The sequence below is a fragment of the Protobothrops mucrosquamatus genome, unplaced genomic scaffold, assembly GCF_001527695.2.
Source record: "Protobothrops mucrosquamatus isolate PMUCROS unplaced genomic scaffold, P.Mucros_1.0 scaffold582, whole genome shotgun sequence".
NCBI lineage: Eukaryota > Metazoa > Chordata > Lepidosauria > Squamata > Viperidae > Protobothrops > Protobothrops mucrosquamatus.
This window is the reverse complement of record NW_015386882.1, coordinates 36,652-62,497: the sequence shown is the minus strand read 5'-3', so window position 1 is coordinate 62,497 and position 25,846 is coordinate 36,652. Positions and strand designations below refer to the sequence as shown.

The 25,846-nt window shown below is 40.3% G+C and overlaps 1 protein-coding gene across 1 annotated transcript in view; it reads right to left on the bottom strand.

Moving 5' to 3' along the window:
- ANKRD6 (ankyrin repeat domain 6) overlaps positions 1 to 24,303 on the bottom strand; it is a 46,874-nt gene extending 22,571 nt beyond the window's left edge. Inside the window, exons 1-2 of the mRNA XM_015817379.1 lie at positions 23,975 to 24,303; positions 8,544 to 8,642 (exon numbers count right to left, since the gene is read on the bottom strand). Coding sequence (XP_015672865.1) covers positions 8,544 to 8,642; positions 23,975 to 24,094 — 219 coding nt within the window. The 5' untranslated portion in view covers positions 24,095 to 24,303. The remainder of the gene's footprint in view (positions 1 to 8,543; positions 8,643 to 23,974) is intronic.
- Between the last annotated feature and the right edge of the window lie 1,543 nt (positions 24,304 to 25,846).

Below are 25,846 nucleotides of genomic sequence, written 5' to 3'. Positions count from 1 at the left end.
ATGTGTTGTTCCTCAAGCACTAGCCGGCACAAATGAAGTCCAATACATCTGGAGAGCACAAGGTTAGGAAAGGCTAAGTTTAGTCTTGCCACATTAGCAGTGTCCCAGAACATCCATAAATCATTCTCTACCTTTAGATGAGCAAAACAAGCATAGACATATGGCTAGGGCAGCAAATGACTATTCCCAAACCCGAAACATTCCAGAGGTGATAAACTTCAGTTCTCGTGAAGCCTGGCCAACACATCTGGATGTTAGCAGATTTGAGAAGGCTAACCAAAATCTTCTATAATCACTTTAAAATAAATAAATAATTGAATACTAAACAAATATTAAACTTCAATAAACTAGATCTGTAATGTCTTCCAAATGTTCAGAGCCCAACTTTCCATAAATGCCGTTCAAATAAATTTATTTTGTACTCTTTGCTATTTTAATGAACATGGCCGAAAATACTATAATAGAGAAACAGTGATGTAGGTAGAAGGATGCAGACCATGGATTATTACTCCACGACTTCTACTTTGTGTATGTCTTTTCTTACTGTCAGTGTTAGGGAGACTCTGGGTGAATTGGTTCTATCAAATAACTATTGATGGCTAAGGGGACACCCACAGAAGATGGTTACAGCGATAGCTCTTTAATGACCTCCTGATTTTCCATTCCTTTTAGCTCTTTTTTCTACTTTTAACAGCAATAGCACTTAATATTGCTTCATAGTGCTTCACAGCCCTCTCTAAGCAGTTTACAGAGTCAGCATATTGCCCCGAACAATCTGGAGTCCTCATTTTACCAACCTCAGAAGGATGGAAGGCTGAGCCAACCTTGAGCCAGTCAGGATTGAACTCCTGGCAGTCGGCAGAATTAGCCTGCAATGCTGCATTCTAACCATTGTGCCAACAAAGCTCTTACTTTAATTAAGTAATTTTAATATTTTTCTTAGTTTTATTCAAATCCTCACCTCCATTTTATTTTTATTTTATTTTATTAGCAATTAGAATTAATATTTAAATTATTTTTTTTAGTAATTAAAAACAAGATGTTCTGGTATCCTGGAGTATTGAAACACTAATCCAGAATACAAAGTTGTAAAGCAGGAACAAAAAAAGAACCTGAAAAGGAAGATGAAAGGGAAGTACAAGCTAGAAATTCAGCAAAGACAAAATCCCAAACAATATAAGACTGAGATGGCCTCTGGGCAACCAAAGATAAAAAGACATTTAAATTAAATACATTGCATGTAAGTCTCCCTTCTTCCTCTCTTCTTTTAACTTCACTTTATCATTCTTATTCCTCATGAGACTGGGAAGTGAATGACTGCCCTTCCTCTGAAGTTGAAAGTTCTAATAGGAGATTTTATTTTTATTTATCTAATTTTTAAGACCTGTCTACTTCACAGGTACCAGATAGAAGGGAGGCTGCTGTTTATACTAGGAGTAATTTAAATGGAAAGCTAGATTTGGTTGCTAAGAACTGCTCTTTAGCAGTTCAAATTGTCATTGCTACACATGATCAGCCAACAAAAATATACAGTAGATGAACTAAACACTTGGAAAATATATTTCCAAACCAGCTATGGAACCAAATAGCAACTCATACGTTTCAAAACCTACCTCTAACCCAGACATGTCAAACACAAGGCCCAGGGGCCGGATGCGGCCCGCGAAGTGGTTTCATGTGGCCTGCAAAGCCATCCTGGAAATAGTGAGGGAACGGCCCCCTCTGCTTTGGCCCTGGCCCAGGCCAGCCGGGAGCCAATGTACAATTTTGTGGTGACCATTTTGGCACTTGCCCCGGTGGACCATGCCTTGGCACTTGCCCTGGTCCCACCCCCTTCTGCCAAAGACCCTCAGATCTGTCCCACTCCTGCCCAGGCCCCCATAGGACCCCTTGACGCGAATGATGTAGAACTGGGCACGCCCACCCAGTAGGCCACACCCACTCCATCCATGCCCACCCAGTAGGCTGCACCCACTCTGGCCACACACACCCCCAGGGCAACCGCAATGCTGACGCGGCCCTCAATGAAATTGCGTTTGACACCCCTGCTCTAACCCATAGACCAGGGGTAGGCAACCTTGGCTCTTTTATGACTCGTGGACTTCAACTCCCAGAATTGGCTGGCTCAGGAATTCTGGGAGTTGAAGTCCACGAGTCATAAAAGAGCCAAGGTTGCCTACCCCTGCCATAGACTATAGAGATTTCTTTCCAGTTAAAAAAGCCACTGGGAGAAGTGGCTTTTGCAGAGACATAAGTTTTGCAGAGACATAAGTTCTGGTTTCAAGCTGCATAAACTCTTTTGAAGGAGAGCAGGTGGCACAACAGACAGGCAACATTACAATTCCTTTGTTGCAAAGTGTACCCTAATGTGCTTAGAGAAATCTCCTGCCTTCCCAGCAGACAGGGATCTAAAAGGATAATGCGACGTTTTAGGCAGTTTATTTTTTGCTTTTCAAACTTAAGTACCTTTTGAAGCAGATTTTACGTTCTGCCAATACTTTCTTTATAACGGCTGTATCCTGCCCTTGCTAAATTCTGGGAGGAGAGCCAAGCCAGTGAGGGAGGGTGGCACAAGACTATAGAGCTCCTAATCACAACCATCCACACACTATCTGTAAAACAGGGGGCTCCTTTAACATCAAGTCAGAACAGGAGAGACCCAGGGAAAGAAATACCCTGGATTTAATGAAAGGAAAGGATACAGGCTTCAAGTGATTTTTGTTTGGAAATGAGAAAGTCTTAACTCAGCTATCTGCCACTCTCTGCCTAGGCCAGGGGTAGGCAACCTTGAAATAGTTAAATTTATGGTGCAGTCAGCCACCATTGCAACTGGGTCTCTTAACAGCTTACTTCTTTCTAGTTGCTCCTCTGTGGAAATGCTGCTAAGACCAGCCTCCAAGAATACAAAATATATAAAAATGGCATTCTGTTCCAAAGCAAAACTATACAAAAGGGGAGGAAAAAATCATCCAGCGGTCAATGGAACATAATTCTCAAACTATTTGAGAATAAGTCTGTAGTTGATGATCTATTACAACTTGGCCCTGAGAATCAGTCTGAACAATCTACTGCAGGGGTGTCAAACACGCAACGTCACGTGAGGTGTCGCGACATATCGCGACTTTTTTTGCCATTGCTGGCACTGGGGTGGGTGTGGTTCCGCTATGATGCATCCGGCCTGCGGGCTGGCAGTTTGACACCCCTGATCTACTGAAATGTTTCTATTAGCTGTCCAGCATGGACCCTAACTCTGATCTCATTCCCCAAGGGGGTGGCTCCATCGATATACCTATCCATTCATCAATGCAAAACAACTATACCTACAAGAGTTCTGAATTGGAGCGGTTTTCTGCTATGTGTCTTCAATCTGATCTTATTTGCCCTGAGTTTAATGTCGCTAGCAGTAGGTGCTGGGCCCACAGATATAGAGCTTGGAGTACCAGATTGGAGTTTGGTGAATACTCACTTCTATGATAAATAAGAACAACAATCACAACTAAGAGAAAAGCTGGATTTTATAATGGCCATGTCATTATATGGGATTTATTGACAATATTGCTCCAGCCTCAGAAACAAGGTGTCCATCTGAATCTTCACCTTCTATGCAACCGTCCCATTCAGAATGCTTTGTCTCAAAGAGACCTATACAAATTGTAACTTGGGCTGTAGCTGGTTGGAAAGAATCTGTCGACAGTGATCTGATGAGATACTGTCTGAATTTGAGATACACATAGTCCTTGACATATGACCACGTGTTCATCAACCACTCAAAGTTACAATGACACTAAATAAGTGGTCATAAGTGCAGGGCTATTTGCATGTCAGTCCTGTGTTCCTGTGATCAGGATCTGGCCACTCAGCAACTGGCTCACACAATTGATTGGTTGCTGCGTCCAGTGATAATCACCATTTGTGACCTTCCTTGTTGGCTTCCCCAGAAAGGCAATGGGGAAACCGGCAGGGAAGGTCTCAAGTAGTAGTCTAGTAAAATTCATCAATTCCTACTAATATATTTGGGGAGAAAATTACATATATATTCTTGTATGATTTTGACAGTGTTTATCTAAGGATAAGGATAAAGATATTCATCTTTTTTTAAAAAATGAGTTAACCTAAAAGAAATTCAATTTTTTATTATTATTGGGTTTTGCAGAGTCTACAGGCACCCTATAATTATACAATGAGGTAAGACTACTCTCCTGAACAAAGAAAGTATAAATTATAGTCATTCCTACATTCTATATTCTAATTTTGTATTGTCACCCATCTGCCAATTTACTGTAAGAAAGCTGAAAATGAAAAAATGACTAGGAACTTTTTTTTAATGCAGATATTTAAACCCAGTATAAATATAACCTATAAATAAACACAATGATTTCATAAACAGCAGCACTCAAGAATGACCTCTTGCCATCAAATAACTTAGACTGATTCATGACAGAAACCCACTTGCTCACCCACCCAACAGATTTTTGTTGTACTAGTAACTTTAATCAGATCAGTGCATGAACAAAAACCAATGTAATGCTAACATTAGAGAAAGACGATGTCTGCTCTGGAAAAAAAAATCCCTCCAATTAAAAAGAATCCCAAGTCACACAGCAGGAAATTGTTTTAATAAGCGACACTGATAGTTTCTGCCCATATTAAAGCAGAAAAAGCTTTAATTAGTTAGTCAGGCCAGCTTTCTGTGGGTGTAGCAATGATGCTTTCACACATGGGAGATGAGCTGGTGATTGCAATTCAAAATACATAGGATAGAAGAACTCAAAGAGTTGGATAGAATGAAGTATAATACAGTTTTTAAAAGATTATGAGAAAAAAAGATTAATATAGGCGGTTCGTGCTTAATGACCACTTGTTCAGGGACCATTCAAAATGACAATGGTGATGAATGAGAGGTACAGTATTTATGACCAGTCCTTCTACTTATGATGGTCACAGCAACCTGGTGTCATGTGATCACTATTTGCGATCTTCTTTGCCCGCTTCCTACAAGTCATGTCAATTGGGAAGCTGGCAGGTCACAAATGGCGACTTTGTCACATTGCACTGAATAACAATGCAGGAATCGCTTAATGACAGAAACATCTACTGGAAGTTCTGTCACTAAGTGACATGGACTCTGGGTCAAAAGAAGACACTTCTCTGGCAATTCAGAACGAATCAAGTCCCACTGAGTGCAATAGCAACTGGAAGCTAACTGTTGAGCTTAATAAACAGTAGATTCTACTGTGAAACCGTGTTAATGTAGAAATAATAATATAAAGACATATAATCCAGCTATTGTGCCCACTCAGAATAAGAGAATAGTCCTGTCTATTCGAGGTAACACCGATTTGGTGCCTGAAATAAATACTCTCATGTTTATAAGAGGGGAAAATAGTAACCCAGGTTTTGTTTTATTGTTTCAGCATATGGCATACATAGCAGGGAAGTCTACACTGCTTTTTACCACAGAGTAGTTCTGGCAGTCTAAAATTGCCAGTTCATTTTGTTCACACATGCACACTATTCACAGTGCAGCACGGGGAGGGGGGGGTGAACTAGCTTTGCACCAGCTGGCTAGCAGCGCTCAAGGGATGTTGGGTCATCCGGGCTTTCTTTCACTGACCTCACCTTGCACTGGGACAAGTCGGCACTGGCTCCCACTTCCTCTTGGAACACAACTAGCTTTTCCACCAGAGTGGTACTTATTTATCTACTTGCATTTTTACACGCTTTCAAATTGCTAGGTGGGCAGGAGCTAGGGGCAAGTGATGGGAGCTCGCTCTGCCACTCAGCGCCGTACGCTTAAACAGCGGGAATGCCATCTCTGGCTGACAAATCCAGTGTCTTTAAGTTGCTGCCCACTGCACTCTCTATAGTACTGCAGTTAATAAGAATAAAGACTTGAATCATCTTAACCATCCTTTTCTTTATTTATCTGGTGATTTAAAAAAAAGGAAAATAAAAGAATACAAAAGCAATCAAAAAGTGAGAATACAAAAAGCCTATTACCATTGCCAAAAAAAACCCTGCACGGTTTGGAAGGTAGGTAAATGCATGCACAATTCAAATGTTTTAAACTTTCATAGCCAATAGTCCTAACCAAGCTATTTTCCAATATCTCAACCACTTCACAAAAATGAGCAACTACTCCTAGATAATATGTACTCTTCAACCATTCCAGATACCGATCCTGAGGTCATATTCATCCAAGGAGGCAGGGGAACAGGAGGGATGAAATTTGTTATTTTGATGACTCCATCTTATGTACATGACCATGTATATTTGTGTGCAACAAATGAATAAATAAAAATGAAAGGGTGGAGTTTACTTGTATAAGTCCTCATTTGGGTAATCATCATGGTTAGGAATAATGCCTGAGATAACAGCCCTTCAAGCCACTACAACCTGATTTATTAAAGCAAGAATTAAAAATGCTCCCAGAACCACAGTGGCCTGTGAGTGACTCACGTACACAACCCTCAGATTCCTTGTTTAGGGATGAGCCTATATAAACGGAAACAACATCCTTTGGTATTTGGGATATTGTACATTCCCCTAGATAGGGAAACCCTAGAATAGACAGTGGGGCTCTACACAAAACGTAAATTACTTTGTGGAGAATCATCTAAATAAGTGAGACATGCAACCATGCATTTTTGAAGTGGATCTGACATGCCAGATGGCCAGTCCGAATGCTACATGCAAGCCGAAAAGAGTTCTAACCTCTTTCTCTCTTTGCAATCTTCTAGGATCTTTTCTAGCCTTTTTCCTCTGTTTTTTCTTATCTTTTTCTTCCTCGACTTCTTTGACCAGGACCACTGCTCCCTTGACTATTTCTGGGGTATGTGCTGTGTGAACACTCATTGACCAATCAGAGATGGCATCTGGATTCCAATAGGGGCTTGCGGGATTAGCAGGGAGAAGGAAAGAATTACTTCTTGGGGTTTCATATTCTAGAGACCTGGTTTCCAAAGGCTGAAATTCATAATAATCCCATTCAAGGCCACTGGAGGTCATTCTTCAATTAATGATTAGGTCTTTAACAATATGTTAACAATCAACATCTGTAGAACATGAAGTCAGCATTTAAAATATTCTACCACATTTATCAAATTTCTTTACATCATTTGCCAGAGGTTACTTTAATTATGAAGATACTGGTAATTATGATTTGCCACCCAAAATCACTTGTTGAGATCGGTAGCTTGCGATAGATAGATATTGGATAATAAATGATTTACAGTTGGATATTTACAAATAAAATTAATGACTTCTGTGGCTTAGTGGGAAAAAAATTCAAAATAAAAGCAGTCTCTTGAAAGTTGGAAGTGTTATCCTGTGTTATCCTGCTACAAGACTACATTATTAATCATACTTATGGGCAAATGTGAGACTAGCATTGAAGAGACACGACAGTCCTCACTCAATTTGTATGTCTTTGGCACACTTACTCCCAGTCAGTTTGACTATCTCACAGGATTGCTGTAAGGATAAGTTTGAGGAAAGAAAAACATGTACATCAGCATAAGCTTTCTGAAAAAAATGCAGGGTAGACAATACAATTAATAAAAGAGAATCAAAATATCTTGCACAAGGTAATATATAAAACCAATCCACATGGTCTTGATCTAAAAGAAGATGGACATTTGTGCAAAATTAAACTTTATCAAAAGCAGCAAAGAATTGGGGGTCTACAGAAAAAGAGAATGCCATTATTTAATCAAATAAACAGTAATCATTTTCCAGTTAATATCACTTGAGTATCTTCATCAGTTAATTAACTTTTGATCTAAGCTCAACAACATTGCTGGGAGAAGTGCTGTCCAGATTTAATAATAATCAAGATTCTGTAAACATTGTGGACAGTAACAAAACCACCATTTGTATATATGCCCTCAATATTTTTGTAAAGACTGAAAATGGCCAAGCTTAATCCACAAAGGGTGCAAAAAATCAATCATGAACCCTCTTGCCCAAAGTTTCTTAGTTTCATGTGCTAATGATAGGCACTAATGCATTTCTATAAATACAAACCTTCTTGGACTGTGTTGTTTCACCCTTTTTATGCAGCTGCCAGAGGTGTAAACATTGACAGCCTGAAGACAGCCAAACAGAACTGCAGTGAAAATGTTAATTGGCATTTTGGCCTCTTCAAAGTAGAAACTGCTACCAAGTGTTTCTCAGGAAAAAATAAATCAGCCCCTTCCAATGTCCTTGATGGAAGGGCAAATGGGTTTTTAAAAAAAAAAAAGTGTAACATGCTTCCAACAGATTATAACTAGTCCTTAATTTATCTATATTCATTTCTTCCTGCAACCACTTTACAAAAGTATCTGGGAAACATTCATTTCGGCTCTTGAAAAGAACGCCTAAAGTAATTGATCTGCAATGTCATCATATTTGCTAATGTTCCTTGCAGGTTGACCCAGACAGGCTGGGAATCAATTAAAAAAACGTATTTTCCATGCAAACATAGTTTCCACAATGGGTCACACGTAGCTAAAGATTACAAATGAGAAAAAATCCCTGCAAGAATGGTTGTGACTACTCACATCATCCTGAAGATCCACATCACAGCTTGCTTTGAGCAGAATCTGGACCACATGAAGATGACCCTTGTAAGCTGCAAGATGGAGAGGTGTCCGCCCATGCTGGAAAGCAGAAGATACCAACTGCTGAACAGGTTTTAAGACCATAACTGTAATAGCTACAGTGTACAGTGTTATAAATTGGAAGGAACTCAATTAAAGGAAATTATCTTACATTTCCAAGCCCACTGAAATGGCTTGAATCTGTATTTTAGTATTTTAATCACAAAGATATAATTAAGTCATTTTATGCTTAGCACTTAATAGTCCTCCATAGGAATCCCTCAAAATAAAACTATACATCTCATTTGAGAATAACCATTGCTTTAGTGTAGTTTTTTTAAAAAGATAAATGTAATGCAATGTGCAAATATTGCACAAGAAAAGAAAGATTTTGTGTAAAATAGTGTTCAGATTCCAACCAACATATGGTGGGAGCATGAAGTTCCACCTTACCCCAATCTTCAAAGGGAACTCAAATTTAGAAACTTGCTTTTATTTTAAAATATTCAAAATAGTTCTCATTCTTCTTTTGGCCTTATTTATTTCTGTGTGTCTTTGGTGCATGGGTATGGATGTGTGTATGTGTGTGTGCGTAGCCTTCAAGTCACTTTTAACCACATGGACAACTCCATGCAGTTTACTTGGAAACATTTTTACAAGTAGTTTGACATTGCTTTCCTCCTAGACGTGAGACAGATTGATTGGCCCAAAGTCATCAGCTGGCTTCAAGTCTAGGACAGAACTGGAACTTGGGTTTTCTCTCTCCTAATCCAGCACCTTAATATTGAATAATATTGACTCCTCACCCCTTGCCCTCACATACACACACACACACACACACACACACAGTTACTTTCTGCAGACCATTGGTGGTCCATTGAGGTGATCCGCCACAGCCTCCTCATATTTTTCAACAATCAGCTAGCTAAAGCCTAATTCATGAAAACGGACCCTTTTACTGAAGTATGTAAGTATTAATATAAATAGTAAAGTTAATACTCAACATGAGAAAACTGACAATTTGTGAACGGATTTGGAGTGAGTCGGCCACTCACACACACCAACCCAGGCAACCTGAAGTAGTGCTTGAGAGCAATCTTGATCATGTTCCAGTTCCAATTCTTCAACAAATGCCTGACATAATTGCAAGTCAAGTGCTAGGAAAATTCCTAACTGCTTGCTAGAATCCGCCTGAATTCATAAGCACCCAACTGGGCCAACCTGATTAATCCTCCCACTCTGAGGAGGACCAGGGTGACAACACATTTCAACTGGACCAGGAAGAGTTCAAAGCAAAGTCCTTCATCTTCAGATCACTCAAATGAAAATGAGGTTTTATGTATGTCCACCTATGTGATTAGGCAAACCTGGTAGCAAACCCATGGTTGCCATGGAGACCATGAATTCCTAAGTCTTTCCTGCCCCTGACCTGAGGGCCTAGGCTAAAATCCCCCCCCCAATAGCTGGGGAACTCCAAAACAACCCAATCAGAAGGTCAGGAACCAGTCTACCAGGCAGCAGGAGAAATGGTGCATCAGCAGGAACCCAAACATCTCCCTACAATTTAACTTTACACTCCAGAGGATCATATCACAGTTGTAGAACATTGCCACAACCATCATTCCTTTCCTTGGGGTCATGACAAAACCAAGGAATGTGAATATCTGAAAGGGCTGCATCACCACTTTTACATATCAGGTCTTACTAATAAATTCTGGATCTACCCATTCATCCCCTCAAACCCTTATATGGTGGCACCTATATTTTTAGGGATCTCGTTATTTAGTTTACCTTGATGGGCTGATCTTTGCAGGGTTACCTCTGTCCCAAGTAAAATGTAGCTATGACTCATCAAAGTCAAAATGCAATTTTCCTACCAACTGTAGCTTTGATGATACATTAAATGCACCACAGCTTCCCTTGATTGAATTATGGCTTTTCCAATGACTGTCATTAAAACAACAGGTGGGCCAAATATAAGCCATACAATTATCTCCTGGATGATCAAGACTTCACATGAGTTGTTGTTAATCAAGACAAGAGGAAAGACAGTTTATATGTCTTTAGGCAACATTAACCATTCCCTCATTCAGTATTAATACTGATCTATAACATTTAAATTATAAATAGGTTTCAAATGGATTTTAGGCTAACAGTTTCTGATTGTCTGCAATTCTAAAGTGCAATTAACAGGCCACAGTGATTCTTTATCTTTATTCTTAACAGATCACAGGAAACCAGTAAAAAAAGATTGGGATGGGTTTGCTTGGATTAAACCTGTCCACATAGCACATTGCTAAACCCAACCTTTCATCTTGTTACTGAGAATATGAATCAATGATTAATCCAGCTAGGATGAGCAGCTAGGACACCATCATGGTTGATGAACAGATAATGAACAGCAACCAGTTCAGTTACCCTTGTATTGTAACTGTATGATAATAGACACTGTTTGAGGGTTAAAAACTATCGGTTATTACAAAGGAGGGGTTTCATGTCACGGATTACTATAGTGGAGTACGACTTCATTTTGATCTACTTCAAGAGGGTATTTCAGGAACTATTTTAACGATTTTTTTTTAAAATAGGGACATAGTAAAGGGAGAGGTGGTTATAAATATCCTTCCACTCAAGAACTACAAAATAATTTATAATTTGCTGACTGGATCAAGGACATCGGCAATGAAGCATTTTGCTCGGCTGGATAAAGTAACAGTCAATTTTCCAAGCCTTCAATTATGTTTCTTTAACCTTTCAATTATCTTCCAAAAAAGGAGGAACAGCCCTTGCCTAAAAATATCTAAACAGAAGGCCCAGACATTGATCTCTCTCTTACCATACTATTTTGAACCTCGAATATGTACTGACATCTAAGATCTTATTCAAGAAGGCAGTATTTGTAAGTAACTAGTTTAGCCAGCAATCAATGACAACACTGATTTTATTTAGAATACTAGGTCCAATACAGTAATAAACTTGTTTCTTTTAAATATCTAAGTATTTCTCTGCACCAGCTTCAAAAGGATAATTCTCATGAAAACCTTCCTTGTGGGTAGACGTGCATTATGCATTGTTACAGAGATGTCCCTGTGTTTCAGGATTGGCAGGAGGTCTATTTCGTCCTACATTTTTAAGCTTTGAATGGGAAAATCTAAAGCACCTTCTGTTCTCTTTTCCTATTGCTGGGATGAACAGAGACAGTGATGGCGAACCTTTTAGAGACCGAGTGCCCAAACTGCAATCCAAAACCCACTTATGTATCGTCTGGTGCCGGGTGGGCGTGGCCCATTGTGTGTGTGTGGCCCATTAGGTGGGCATGGCTTCAGTGGCAACGGCAGACTTGGTGGGACTAAAAAGTTCAATCAATCAATTCCAACTTTGTGAGATCTTTTTTTTCCCCACGAGAAGTTGAAATTGATTGATTGAACCTTTTTTTTTTGCACACGGCGGCAGAGGCTAAAGCGAAACGGTTTTATAAAACCCAGCTGAAGGCCTAGGACTGGGGCGATGGCGCGCATGCCCACAGAGAGAGCTCTATGTGCCACCAGTGGCACGCATGCCATAGGTTCGCCACCACGGAATGGAGAAGTCCTTGATAAAAAGGCTAATAAGTCCCCCATTCGATAGTCTAAAAACTAAGGCAAGAAGTTCAGCCAAATGTCCTTATCTTCTACTAGAAAACCTTGGGAAGATGGACTTTATCAGTAAGGCTTTACATCACCTTCTCTTCCAACTTGTTGTAATGTCTTACTCCTGCTTATTTAGACATGATCTCTCACTGGAGGCCAAGATATTATACACTGCTCTGCTAGTGTATATACTAGAAAGATGATAGTTCTGCCTTAATGTTTACCTCTGTCATTTCACTGTGGTCCATCACACCACCTCACCTTCTGTAGGCAACGTCTCTCAAAGAGGCATTGGGAGATTGTGCAATTTGCACTTTGGAGCCAGGGGACATTGGGGATCTTGAAGTAAATTCTAAATCTTAAATTACGGATATTTAAATAACTGGAATGGAATAACTGGAATAAAAAAAAGGAAGGAAGTTCTTAACTTACTTGAACAGCTACCAATGTAGATATTTAACAGGCAGATTAATACAATCATTTATTTCTAATACTGGTAGTCCTTGACTTACAACAGTTCATTTAGTGACCATTCAAAGTTACTATGGCACTGAAAAAAAGTGACTTATGACTGTTTTTCACACTGATGACTGCTGCAGCTTCCCCATCAAAATTCAGACGCTTGGCAATTGGTTCATATTTATGACGGTTGCAGTGTCCTGGGATGATGTGATCACTTTTTGTGACCTTCTGATAAGCAAAGTCAATGAGGAAGCCAGACTTAACAACGGTGTTACTAACTTAACAACTGCAGTGACTCATTTAACAAATGTGGCAAGCAAGGTCATAAATGGGGCAAAACTCACTTAACAAATTGTCTCACTTAGCAACAGAAATGTTGGGCTCAATTGTGGTTGTAAGACAAGGACTACCTGCACACAATTAATCTCTGTACTTTATTTTCATAATTTGTTGGACTGTTTTTCTTCTTAGTAGTTATTTATTTATTTACTGCAGATCCCACTTTTATTACTTTTATAAATACCTCAAGGCCGTGAACATACCTACACTCCTTCCTCCTCCTATTTTCCTCACAACATCAATCATGTGAGGTGGGTTGGGCTGAGAGAAAGGGACTAGCCCAAATTCATTCAGCCGACTTTCACGCCTAAGGTGGGACTAGAACTCGCGTCTAATCTAGTGCCTTAACCACTAGACCAAATTGGCTCTCATTATTTCCATATAGCAGCCTCAGGTTAGATTGTACAAAAGGTATGTCATCAGGAGAAACAACCCTTGCTTTTTTGGAACATACCAGAGCATATTAGCATGGTTAGTGTTATCCCAAAATGAAGGTTCAGTACCGAAGGTCAGTTTCTTTGGGTTTGGTGTCTTAAGGTAAAATTACTTCGGATTTACTTTTTACTCGTACCTTAAAGTTGGTTGTTAACATGCTATGATAAAATAGAACTCTCCCTTTCGAATGACCGTTCAAGACTGATAACTTTTACAATCATGAATATTTTTATAATACATGTATTAAAAAGCAAACGTTAATATACATTATAATCTGGCAAATGAAGTGTCAGAAAATTTGTGTCTTGAATTTCATATCACTATGTGGTAAAATAAAACGATAGAAACATCTATTGTTTCGGCATTCTGTTATTAAGCACACGTAAACATTATCCTTTTATTGTAGATGGAAGTTGAGGCTCAGGCATAAAAACTTTCCTCAGGCTAGAATAATCAGGTGATTTGGGCAGCCTGCTGAGTTGCTCAAAAAAACACACGGACACAGCAACAATTCCTCCAGCTCTGCCACTTTGTATTAACAGGAAAGGCCAATCAATTATGATTGCAACCCAGTATAGTCCTCAACTTACGACCACAATTGAGCCCAAATTTTTTGTTAAGTGAGTTTTGTCCTGATTTATGATCTTTCTTGCCACAGTTGTTAAGTGAATCATGGCAGTTGTTAAGTTAGTAATACAGTTGTTAAATGAATCTGACTTCCCCGTTGACTTTGCTTGTCATGAAGTTACAAAAGTTGATCACATGGCTCTGGGACACGGCAACCGTCATAAATGTGAGTCAGTTGCTAAACATCTGAATTTTGATCACGTGACCATGGGGCTGCTACAATGGTCATAAATGTGAAAACAATCATTAGTTATTTTTTCAGTGCCATTGGAACTTCAAATGGTCACTAAATAAACTGTTGTGAGTTGAGGACAACCTGTATTTCCAAGGAGCAAACATATGTTCCCACTGTGTTCCCCTCAACCACAATTAAACTTTCAGAGAAGTACTTGAGGGCACATAGAGAAGAGGTGGACAATTTCTGTTTTTCCATGTTTAGTCTGGCTCCAATTCCCAACATCAGTTTTATTTATGCTTGTTAGATTCACATGCTACATTTTTTCCCAAGAAGCTCAGAATAGTATACATAGCACTCTTTGCTCCATTTCTCCCCTAACAATAACCCTGTGAAATAGGTTGGGCTGAAGGTAATGATCTGAAGGTGGATTTGAACACCTGAAGTTTGCTAAACTTTCCTTAGGAGCCCCAAGCTGCTGATCTTCCTCTTGAAAGTCACTTGCCTTTTTGACAAGCTATCAAGTCTTATAGAAATAGTCTATGGAGATTTCTCAGTCATCCAGGTCATGGTTGTCCCAAAGGTACTTTCTGAAGAACTGAAGAAGCTTCTTGGATGAGAAGTGAAACATCTTCAAAGAAAAACAAAGAAAGTCCAGTTGCCTTCTGAAAAAAGCACTTTTGCGACTTATAGAAATAGCTCTCTGCTGTGATTATTCTCTCTGCCCTGTCCACATCACACAAAAAATGAGCCTATTTTTTCCCCCCTGCTATTGGAGACTTCAGTTATCTGGAAAGGAAGTCAAACCTGGAAGAAGTAATAGAGATGGCCTAAAGCCACCTATTTCAAATATAGGAGATGACATCATCAAGAAAGAGGAATAACACCTTGGTTTTGCCTCTTGACAGGCTCTAGGAAAAAAGTAATATGCTCCCCATTTTGCTCAAAGATGATGAGGGCATATCAGTTGTACAAGAGAATACCAGTTGCACAAACTTTCAAAAGTGCAACCTATAACCAAGACAGCATTAAAACTGGTAAAAGGGAAATGGAAAGAAAATTCTCTGCTTGAACGCTGGATGCTGGGGAAGCTCTGTAAATAGGAAAGGGGAGAGAAGATTCACTGAAGCCAGAAGGTAATAAAAAATAATTGGAGTAAAAAAAGAATTACAAAATAATAATAATAATAATAATAATAATAATAATAATAATAATAATAATAATAACAACAACAACAACAACAACAACAACAACATGGAAAAGATAACAAAATACAAAGATCTACAAATAGAAATAGAAAGACTGTGACAAAAGCAAGCAAAGGTAGTACCAATAGTAATAGGCGTCTTGGGTGCAATCCCAAAACAACTGGAACACCACTTGAACACCATTGACATTGACAAATTCGCTATTAGTCAATTGCAAAAGGCGGCCTTACTAGGAACTGCTTCCATCCTGCGACGATATCTGTAATACCATCAAACATCCACATCTGCTTATCCCAAGTCCTGGGTAAGGACTCGATAGGTAGACAAAATGCCAAATCCAGTCTGAACATCTGGCTGACTGTGCGATGATCCATAATAATAATAATAATAAAGTTGAAAGGGACCTTGGAGGTCATCGAGTCCAACCCCCTGCTCAGGCAGGAAACCCTACACCATTTCGGACAAATGGCTGTCCAGTCTCTTCTTAAAAACTTCCAGTGTTGGAGCATTCACCGCTTCTGGAGGCAGGTTGTTCTGCCTCATAAGATAGTTCTTATTTAGGGATTTAAATTGGGATGAGCAACTCTGTTGTTAAGCAAAGGAGTCGCTAAGTGAAACCATGTCTGTGCCTAAGTTCTTACTTCAGTTTTCCTGTGTTTTACAACATGTGAAAGTTGTAAATGTGGGGTTTGATTACAAAGTTACTTATTCATCAGTTTTGTAATTGAGAACAGTCACCGTACAAGGAGGTGGCTAAATGAGCACTACCCATAGTTTGCAAAATCATAGCTGCTGCTACTGATGATGAAAACACAGATATGTCTTTAAATTTTGTTTTAGACTGGAAGATATTGTTTGTGGATCATGAGCTCAATGAGGAAACCAACATCTGTCTCAATGCAAGCATCTACATTAACGACAATCAGCTAACACAGCTGAATTATCAGACATAACTTCAAACCTTCCAGAAATCTGGATAACTGAAAAGGAAGCTATTTAAGTTGGCAAATTACAATACATATTACTAAGTAGTTATAAAATGCTATTGTTGCGTGACCTATTTAATAGTTCCTCAGCACTAACAAGCTATTCTCCAAAGCGCCTGAAGGCAGGACAAGAAGCAACGGATGGAAACTAACCAAAGAGAGAAGCAACCTGGAACTAAGGAGAAACTTCCTGACAGTCAGAACAATTAATCAGTGCCTCCAGAATAAACCTGCCTCCAGAAGCGGTGAATGCTTCAACACTGGAAGTTTTTAAGAAGAGACTGGACAGCTATTTGTCTGAAATGGTATAGGGTTTCCTGCCTGAGCAGGGGGTTGGACTAGATGACCTCCAAGGTTCCTCCAACTTTATTATTATTAACATGAAAATGAACTATGTAATACTAATACTAAGGAGGTTGACATGTTTTTCAGAACTATAAGAGTAAAATATCACCAGAGATTAACTGAAAGAGATTCTTATCAATAAAAATGCATAGACTAGTCCTATTTCTAACCAATATAGAATTCAGAAGAAGCTTAAGTATATGTCTGAACCTGCAGAATACTTATCAAGATGTGTTTACCAGATTATGCATACCTGAATTATCATTAAATCTAAACTTTCACCCATGTTTTCTTCAACCTGGCTTGATTTAATGACCTCCAGTCAAGAAAAGAGAAGGCAGAAAACTTTTTTCAATCCTGGCAAGCTGAGACCACAATGATATTAATGTCTGAAAGCCTATATGGATAGTGGTTGCTTCACCAAATAAAAACTCCCAAATGCTATAATATTAAAAAATATCACTCAGTTTTTTAAATAAAGATTAGATCCTATGAACAAAAAAACCCCATCAGACAATGTTATTTTTATTAATTTTTCTCTCTTTGTAAAATTTTCTGTCCTTTTGAAAATCTGCTTCAGAAGCTTGGGGAAATTCCAGAGTGCTATTGGAGATGGTGCCAGGGTGCTCCAGGGAAAGATAAAGCTGGCAAAAATAAAATAAAAGCTTTTCCATCTCCATCATCAAGGGTATTATGAGCAGAAATGGGATTTCCAGGGAAGAAATAGTGAAAGCTGTGTGAAAAGCAGAACTGACAACTGTGGCGGAATGGAGAGATAGCAAGTAGGCCAGATCTTCAGTCATTTCTCTCCAAATAAGAAGAGGACATAAGATCACCCACAAATGCTCCAGACAGCTGCTCTTCATGAGGAGATTGCAAGATTTATCACACACAAGGCTAATGCAAAGCCTGGAATAGTAGCAAATTCCCTGAGACTGAAGGCTCCAGGCCTCTATATTTAGGCCCAGGCTCGGCACTGCTACAAGGTGTTGCTGTGTGAGGCGGCCTACATCAGAGGGCAGATAGGTGGCATTTCTCAATGGCAGAAGGAGCACTAGGGCTAAAGTCAAGACCTGAGGTAATGGCAGCTGATTGAGACTGGGCCTCTACTTCAGACCCACAGTACTGTGGCCAAGTGCCACTGTGCAGGGCAACCTAGAGAGAGGAAGAGATGGGGAGCTGCAGCACCCCCACATAAGAGTGGACATGTTACCAAGCAGCCTAATTTTTATCATGAGCACAGGGCACTGCAACAACTGTAATTTTGGGTACAAGTTGTAATTCCCTTTGTTTAGCAGTGTCATAATTTTGAAGTCAGTGAATGAATGGACATAAGTCAAGAGGTATCTGCATTTGTTCAGAATGTCCACTGATATTGGACATCTATGAAAGTGTGCCATGGGTTAGCAACTTGTATGTATCACGTGCTCCGAAGGCAAGAAGATGTTCTGGTTTGCCAAAAGAAAATCATGTAAGCAATTATCAGGTAGATTCACATATCAACCTGTCTGGTCATAACACTAAACTAGCCTTCTCAAACTTTGGTACCTTCCTGCTGTATGACTTCAACTTTGGAACATCTTAAAGAGTCCCAGACTACTAATCTGTAGGGACTTTCAGGTGAAAATATGTGACACCATCACATGGGGAAGCCTTATGCACTTTCAAATTCTCCTTAAGGGTCAGCTTTCAATTGCTTTAAAGTCTTAGCTATGCTTAGTCTTTCCCACAGATTGAGAAAACAAGTTTATGTAAAGTTTGGACATTACCATCCACTGAAATTTGTTATGAAGAGATGTGAACATTTCCAATTGCTCCTTGAACACAAACATTGGTGGGGAGCCCAAGGCTTGTTCACATAATACTAAACACTAGTATTATAACAGAAGTGTAGTAGTATAACCAAGTGAAGCTCTCAGGTGTGAGAAGATGATCTCAGGTAGCAATTTTCCAGCAATTCCCTGCAAATCTCCTCAGATATTTCACACTAGGACAGACATGTCAAACTCGCGACGTCACATGACATCGCCCAACGTATCGGGACTGTTTTGCCATTGCCGGCAATGGGGTGGGCACGGCTTCCGGGTGACGCGTCCGGCCCACAGGCCAGCAGTTTGACACCCCTGCACTAGGAGAATGCAGCATGACCTTTCTTAGTTTTCTCCTTGCCTCAGTTTTGGCAAAGGATACCATTCTGTCACCAGCGCTGACAGATTTTTTCCAGCAGAGGTCAGAGGTTATGAAGTCTTTTTGTTTTCTTTTCTTTTCCTACCAGCTTGGCAGCAGGACATCTGGCATGGAGCTGCTCTTCTACAGACACATATTATAAATTCACTTCCCAGACTCTTCTGTTTAAAGTCAATGTCTTGCAAAGAAGATTTAATCTTGAGGGGAGCGGGGCAGGGTGGAGGTTGGTTCAGCCATCTGATGGACAGAGACCGGCATAGTAGGAGAGAGCAGAGGTGATGCTACTAGGGCAGGGGGCTCAAATACTTTCCTTAGAAGAAAGCTTAAGATTACTTGGGACCCTTAGGTTAGAAAAAGAGATGACAACGAAAGGAAAATAACTGAATTATATAAAGTCATGCATAGCATGGACAGTGCAGATAGGGAATTTTTTTCCCCCTCTCGAAATATCAGGACTGGTCATTAGGTCATTTAGTGAAGCTGATGGGCAGGAGATTTGAATAGACAAGAAAGGAAATACAGGTAATCCTCATCTTAAGGCCAAAATTGGGACCAGAATTTCTGCTACTAAGCAAGGGGGTCGTTAACTGAGGCACACCCGATTTTATAACCTTTTTTGCCATGGTCATTAAACAAACCTTGCTGTTGTTAAGTGAATCACATGGTTGTTAAGCGAATCTGGCTTCCCCCATTGACTTTGCTTGTTGGAAGTCAGCCAGGAAGGTTGTAAATAATGATCACATGACCCCAGGACGCCGCAACCATCACAAATATTTGCCTGTTGCCAAGCACCTGAATTTTGATTTACCTGACTGTGTTTACCTACAACGGTTGTAAGCATGTAAGCTGCTTTTTTTAGTGCCTTTTAAACATTGAACAGCCACTAAATGAATGGCTGTAAGTCAAGGACTACTGTATGTCTTCACCCAGCATATAACTAACCTGTGAAAATCATTACCGCAAAGATATGGGGATGGCCAAAGACGGGTTGATGTTGTGATGGTTATGGTGTTGTGCTAGGACTGGGGAGATCCAGGTTCAAGACTGCTCTCAGCCATGGAAATTCATTGAGTGATTTGGGGCCAGAGTTGTAAGAAAACATCAAGCAGGAAAAGATGTCTCCATCTGCTGCTTAGGAGCACTCTAGAACAGAGGTCCCCAACCTTTTGGACACCAGGGACCAGTTCCATGGAGAAAGGTTTTTCCACAGACCGGAGAGTGCATGGTTTTGTGTGATGCCCGCATGCCATGGATGGGGCTTTGCTTGTTTCTGCGGACTGGTTGCTGGCATGCCACGGACCGGTAATGGTCCACGGACCAGGGGTTAGGGACCCCTGCTCTAGAAGGAACTGGTCGGCCAATGTAAGAAACAAAATGCTGGATAAAAATGGACCTTGACCTGATGCAGCAGACCAATTCTTATGTTCTTTCCTAGGCCAGTTTTAAAAGGAACTGGTAGAAGAGCAGAAGTTTGCCATTTAAAGGGTGAAAAAGTCTAATGTAATTCTATTAGAAATGTAGCCGATATATCTTGGGTGAAAGACACTTTATTCTGATACTTAACAAGAAGTACCAAATACAATGTTATGTTGTTTTTATTTATAGTAATTGCATGGAATATCACTCTTACTTGTGGAATCGCCCTATTTATAAAAGGCCATTGGGCTGCTGTCATGGAAAGTAAACAAAGAACTCCACGCAAATTGAATTCACTCCCACAGAAACAAAAAGATTTTTAGATTCAGCAAAAAATAGCTTTTTACAAAACAACTGCCATTTAGATCACCAATAAATTACATCAAATTATTTCCCAGTCTCCTTTTTATACAGTATTGCAATAGGTAAGATTTTCAGCTCCTGAGCAGAGACAGTGTGATAAGGAAAGGAACATGGAGTGCCTCAAGGGCACCCTTGGGAGACCCAGCACAGGCCACACACACACACACACACACACACACACACACACACACACACACACTTCAAGGGGTGAAATCCTGCTTGGATTTCAGCAGGGAGGATTTTCAACTTCTGATCAGAGCCTCCTAGGGTCTCCCCCCCCCCCCCGCCACAAAGCACCTTGCACTCCTTATCTGGGGCTCCATCTGCTTAACCACCCACATAATCCCTAAACAATCACAATCAGGTGTGCTGGAATTGCTGTCATTGAGCAAAGCACTTGTGTGACATCTCACTTAGCAACTGCTTTGCTCAACAACCAAGATTCCAGTCCAATTGTGGTTGTAAGTCGAGGTACTGAGCTGAATAGCACATGAAGCACAACATCTAAAAGATTATCCTGTTTTAAAACTGGACTGCAATAATTACCTGTTTTCACCATTCATGGCATCCCCTGCCAAATATTGGTGGAACCAGCTGTTCTGCCCTTTATTTTCCAGCTTTGCATCTATGATGACTGGGAAAGCTGGCATCTTGACTCTTGGATGGGTTTAAATTATGCACTGCACGTCTTAAAATTACTGTAATTGGGTGTTATTGAAGTACAAAGCTAACTGCAACGAAACCTACAAATGCAAAAATGTCTATGCCCGCATCCAACCACTATTCCAAACAATTCCAGGAAACAGAAGGTTTCAAAAGTCAATTTTACAATTTGAACTGAACCCAAATACAAAAAATGTTTAATGAGTTATTTCAAAGAACTCTGATACCGTGTTTTTGCGAAAATAAGCCCTACCCCCAAAATAAGCCCTAATTTTGGGGCGATGCACATACATAAAAATCAAGCTAGGGCGGGAGTGGTAAGCTGCACCCACTTATCTCAATGGTAGGCCTGCTGCAGCCAGGCCTCCCACACCCCAACACCTGTTGCACCACTGCCCGAATTCTTCTATGGCCACTTGCAGCTGCATGGCTCGTCGCGCCAATTGTGCTGGTGTCACTGCTTAGGGCAGGAGGCTGCACAGCATTTTGGGCTGGTGCCACTGCTCATCGCAGGAGCCCGTGCAGTGTTTTGGGCCGGTCTGCTGCTCATGGCAGGCCACACGGTGCTTTGGGCCAGTGTGGCTGCTCGCAGCAGGAGGCCATGTGGGGCTTCAGGCCAGTGCCACCATTTGCACACGCCACAACACAACGCACTGCACAACCTCCTGCTGCGAGCGGCAGCGCTGGCCCGAAATGCTGCACAGCCTCCTGCCGCAAGGGCGGCATCGCCGTGAGCAGCGCTACATGGCATGCGGCCACGAGTGGCAGCACCGCCCTGAAGCACCAAGCAGCCTCCTGCCACAAGGGCGGCACCGGCCTGAAACGCCAGCAAAACGTGATGTCCGGCCACAAGTGGTGGCAAGCAGCGGCTGAAAAAGTCAAGCTGTGGCGTGACAGGTGTCAGGGCATGGGAGGCCTGTCTCCGGCGGTCCTAAGGTAAGACATCCCCCAAAAATAAGACCTGGTGCCTCTTTTGGAGGCACAAAAAATATAAGACCAGGTCTTATTTTCGTGGAAACATGGTACATTCTGTCTGTAAACTAATTCTTGATCCACCATACAGTTCATTTTATTTTCCTAAACTAAGACAGTGTCTTAGCTGAGGTAGGTCCTTACAGACAGACTCCCCCCCCAACTTTCACTTATAATATCATTTCAATATTTTACTCCAAGGTAAACACTGACATACTGCTAAACATGTACACTTAACAATGAACTGTAGTCAATCATTTCTTACTGGTAAGCTTATTTATATAATACTGAGGAATACAAACACATTTGTGTTTGCTTTGCATTCTGCCTTTTCTTTTTTAGATATACACCTACTACTTTAATGTCTACAAATCCGAGTTGTGATGCACCAGGCCAAGAAACTATCAAAAGAAGTAGAATACACATATATAAATAAAGGAAGGAAAGAAGGTGAAGAAACATAAGAGGAGAGAGGAAAATAATTTCTTTTCCTTTTTTGGGAGCTGCACTGGCAGATAGCAGAAGCCATTCTTAAATTTATAGATAAATGGGCCATTCTGAAGATACCATCAGTTCTTCTCTCTTTTTTGGGGGTGGTGGTGTTAAAACTGACAGTGTTGTCACAATGTGGTTCCCTGATCTAAATAACTCAGAACTTGTTTTGTTCAGAGGAAGAAACTGCGTGCAACTTTGATTCCTCTTCTACATTTCCCTGATCATTGTGGTATCTGGAGTGAAGCACAAAAACCTGGGAATCAAGTCAGATCACAGCTACTTTCCCAGTTTACAGGCTGAGATCCTTTCAGAACAGAATCAGCAAGGAGTTGCTTGTCAATTGTGTCTCTTTGAACAACATCAGAGGAATAAATCTTTCTCCCGAGAGAGATGAAGACAACTGAGGGTTTGGGGGCTTTTTTTTTTTTTTTTAGCATTCCCCCATTTTTAAGCTTCATGGTTGCAAAAAAAAGTCTTATCTGAAGCTAAATTTTGATGGCACTCAATGGACTAGTTCAAGGTTTTTTAAGTCTGATTCACTACTTTAAAATCTTCACTTGGAGAAATTAGTAGAATGGGCACAACATACAATACGCTAGAAGCATTCAACATGTTCTCAGCCATTTGAAAATACGAAATACATGATGTAGAACCTGTTGTTCCCCCCCAAAATGCTTTCCTCCTTCTAAAGTGTATTTATCCCACCTCCATTTCTTCATCTCAGGAAACCCCCAAAGGACTTTGGTTCAATTTGCCCCCAGCCTTCACTTCACCGCACTCAACCTTGCCAACACAAATGCAAAATCTGCTTTGAAAACTGCACATTTTATTAGCCAAAGCTTTTTGCTTCTTCCCCTTTCAGAGGGGAAAAAAAAACAGCAGAAGAGAAGGAAAATTATTTGACACCTAAATGCAACTGCAGAATGAAAAATAAAAAACAACCCACACACACATTCATCCATACCAGTCTCTGGAACAATTACACTTTCAAAAGCCAGAAGATATTTATCACAGGAGAAAAAAAAAATACTTTGGGAGTGAGCTTAGCTCTCAGTGAATTTGTAAAGAGTTTTTTTTTTTCTCGTGTTACCTTGGTAACAGCTACCTTGGCACCCTTGTTGATAAGCTGCACCACATTATCCACTTGCCCTTTGTAGGCAGCTATGAGAAGGCGTTCTGAAAGGACGGCGACCACATCCTGCTGGCTCATGAATTAGGGAAGAATGGCTTTGGGAACAAGTTTCTTCAATCCAAATCAAAAGATTCACATCAGTCCGACTGCCGGGCACAGAGGGACCCCAGCATGGGAGAAGGTTGGTCTGTTGCTAAGCCATCTTCTGCATCTGTGCATTGGAGCAGCTGGAGAGGGGAGAAACAAAATACACAGTCAACACATCTTGTAAACAAAAGAGAGCAGTAGCAGCAGTAGCAGCAGCAGCAATTCTTCCCCCCCCCCCCAAAAAAAAAAAAATTCTGAAAAGGAGAAAGGAGTGGCGAAGTAAGCAGCAAAGATTATAAAGCTAGAAACCAAACACAGCCAAACCTACAGGGAGGAGAGAGATTTTTGATCCACTCCTCAGCAATTCACACATTTAATAAAAATTACAGTCATTAGAGTACACCCAGAGTAGTATATTCTAACCCTCTGCAGAGCACAGACTCAGCAGTTTCTGGTAACCAACCTCTATTTTGTAGACCCTTCAGGATGCCCATTTGCAAGCCTGACCACCTCTTCACAGCCTTTCTGTTACAAGATAGCAGCGCCGAATCTCCTTCTCTTATTGAGATGCTCATGTTCACAAAATACTACCTCCCGGGTGTGGGTGTGTATCCACCAGTCACCCATGCCCAAATTTCTTCCAGCTATAATTTTGTGAGGTTTTAAGCATATCATAAATCCCACTCAGACTGTGCTTTTGAACAGCTCAGCCCCACCACTGTATGTCTCCAAACTGTCAGACTTCATCCTTCAGGAGCAGAGATTTAAAGAGCAAAAAAAAAAAAAACCAACCCAAAAAAACTCCACTGAAAGATGCTTCACCCAAGAAATTCTAAATTACTTCTCCCACTATTTGTGTATGTGAAAAGCACATTCTTAACTTAGATAAAAAAACCGTCCTTTCAGATTAACAAAAAAAAATGCCAGCTTCTTTGGTGGAACATTTGAGGTCCAAATTGCTCATGCACCAAATTAAAATGAGAGAACAGTCTGTACTTCTTCAGAGTGAATGGATCACATTTTTATATTCCTCTTCTTAAACCAAAAGAGGGAGGAACGTGCATTTGCTATCAAAAACTAGCCAAAACCCCCCACAAAAAACAAGGTAAGGTAGAATACTTTCCCCCTGATATTACACAGCTCCTAAAACTTTCTGGGATTACTTTTCTTTCGCAGTGGGAACATTAAAATAATAGTCACAAAATAGGCTTTGGTGAATAAGTTTTTTACCAGCTTGCCATATTGTGTGTGTTTATCACCTTGAATTATTTACAAAAATAATAAAGGCAGGATATAAGTAAGATAAATAAATAAAAATAAGTGAAATCCATAATCTTGACTCAAATCCAGCATTCTTCCAGGAAATGTTACAGATCCATCAAGGAATAAAGATACATTTTAAATTTGCATTTGTGTATCCTGCAAAATAGTAAAAAAGACTATCTTGACTTTCCCTCTCCTAAGCTGGCTAGTTTTCCTGAAGTAAAAATGCTAGGTTTTTTTTTCATGTTATTGTTGGCAGCTTATGTCTGTTTGTGTCTGCAAATTTTCTGCTAGTGATATTTGGGGGTTTGAACTAGGAAAACGTCTGAACTACTTATTAACATGTTCAAAAGCTACATCCACACATCCAGCCTGAAACCTTGCCACTCTAAGTCTTGCTCTTATCATAGTGTGCCTTTACCACACATCCACAACAGCTCCTTGTTGCACTGCTGCTTATGCAACCTGCAACATACCAAG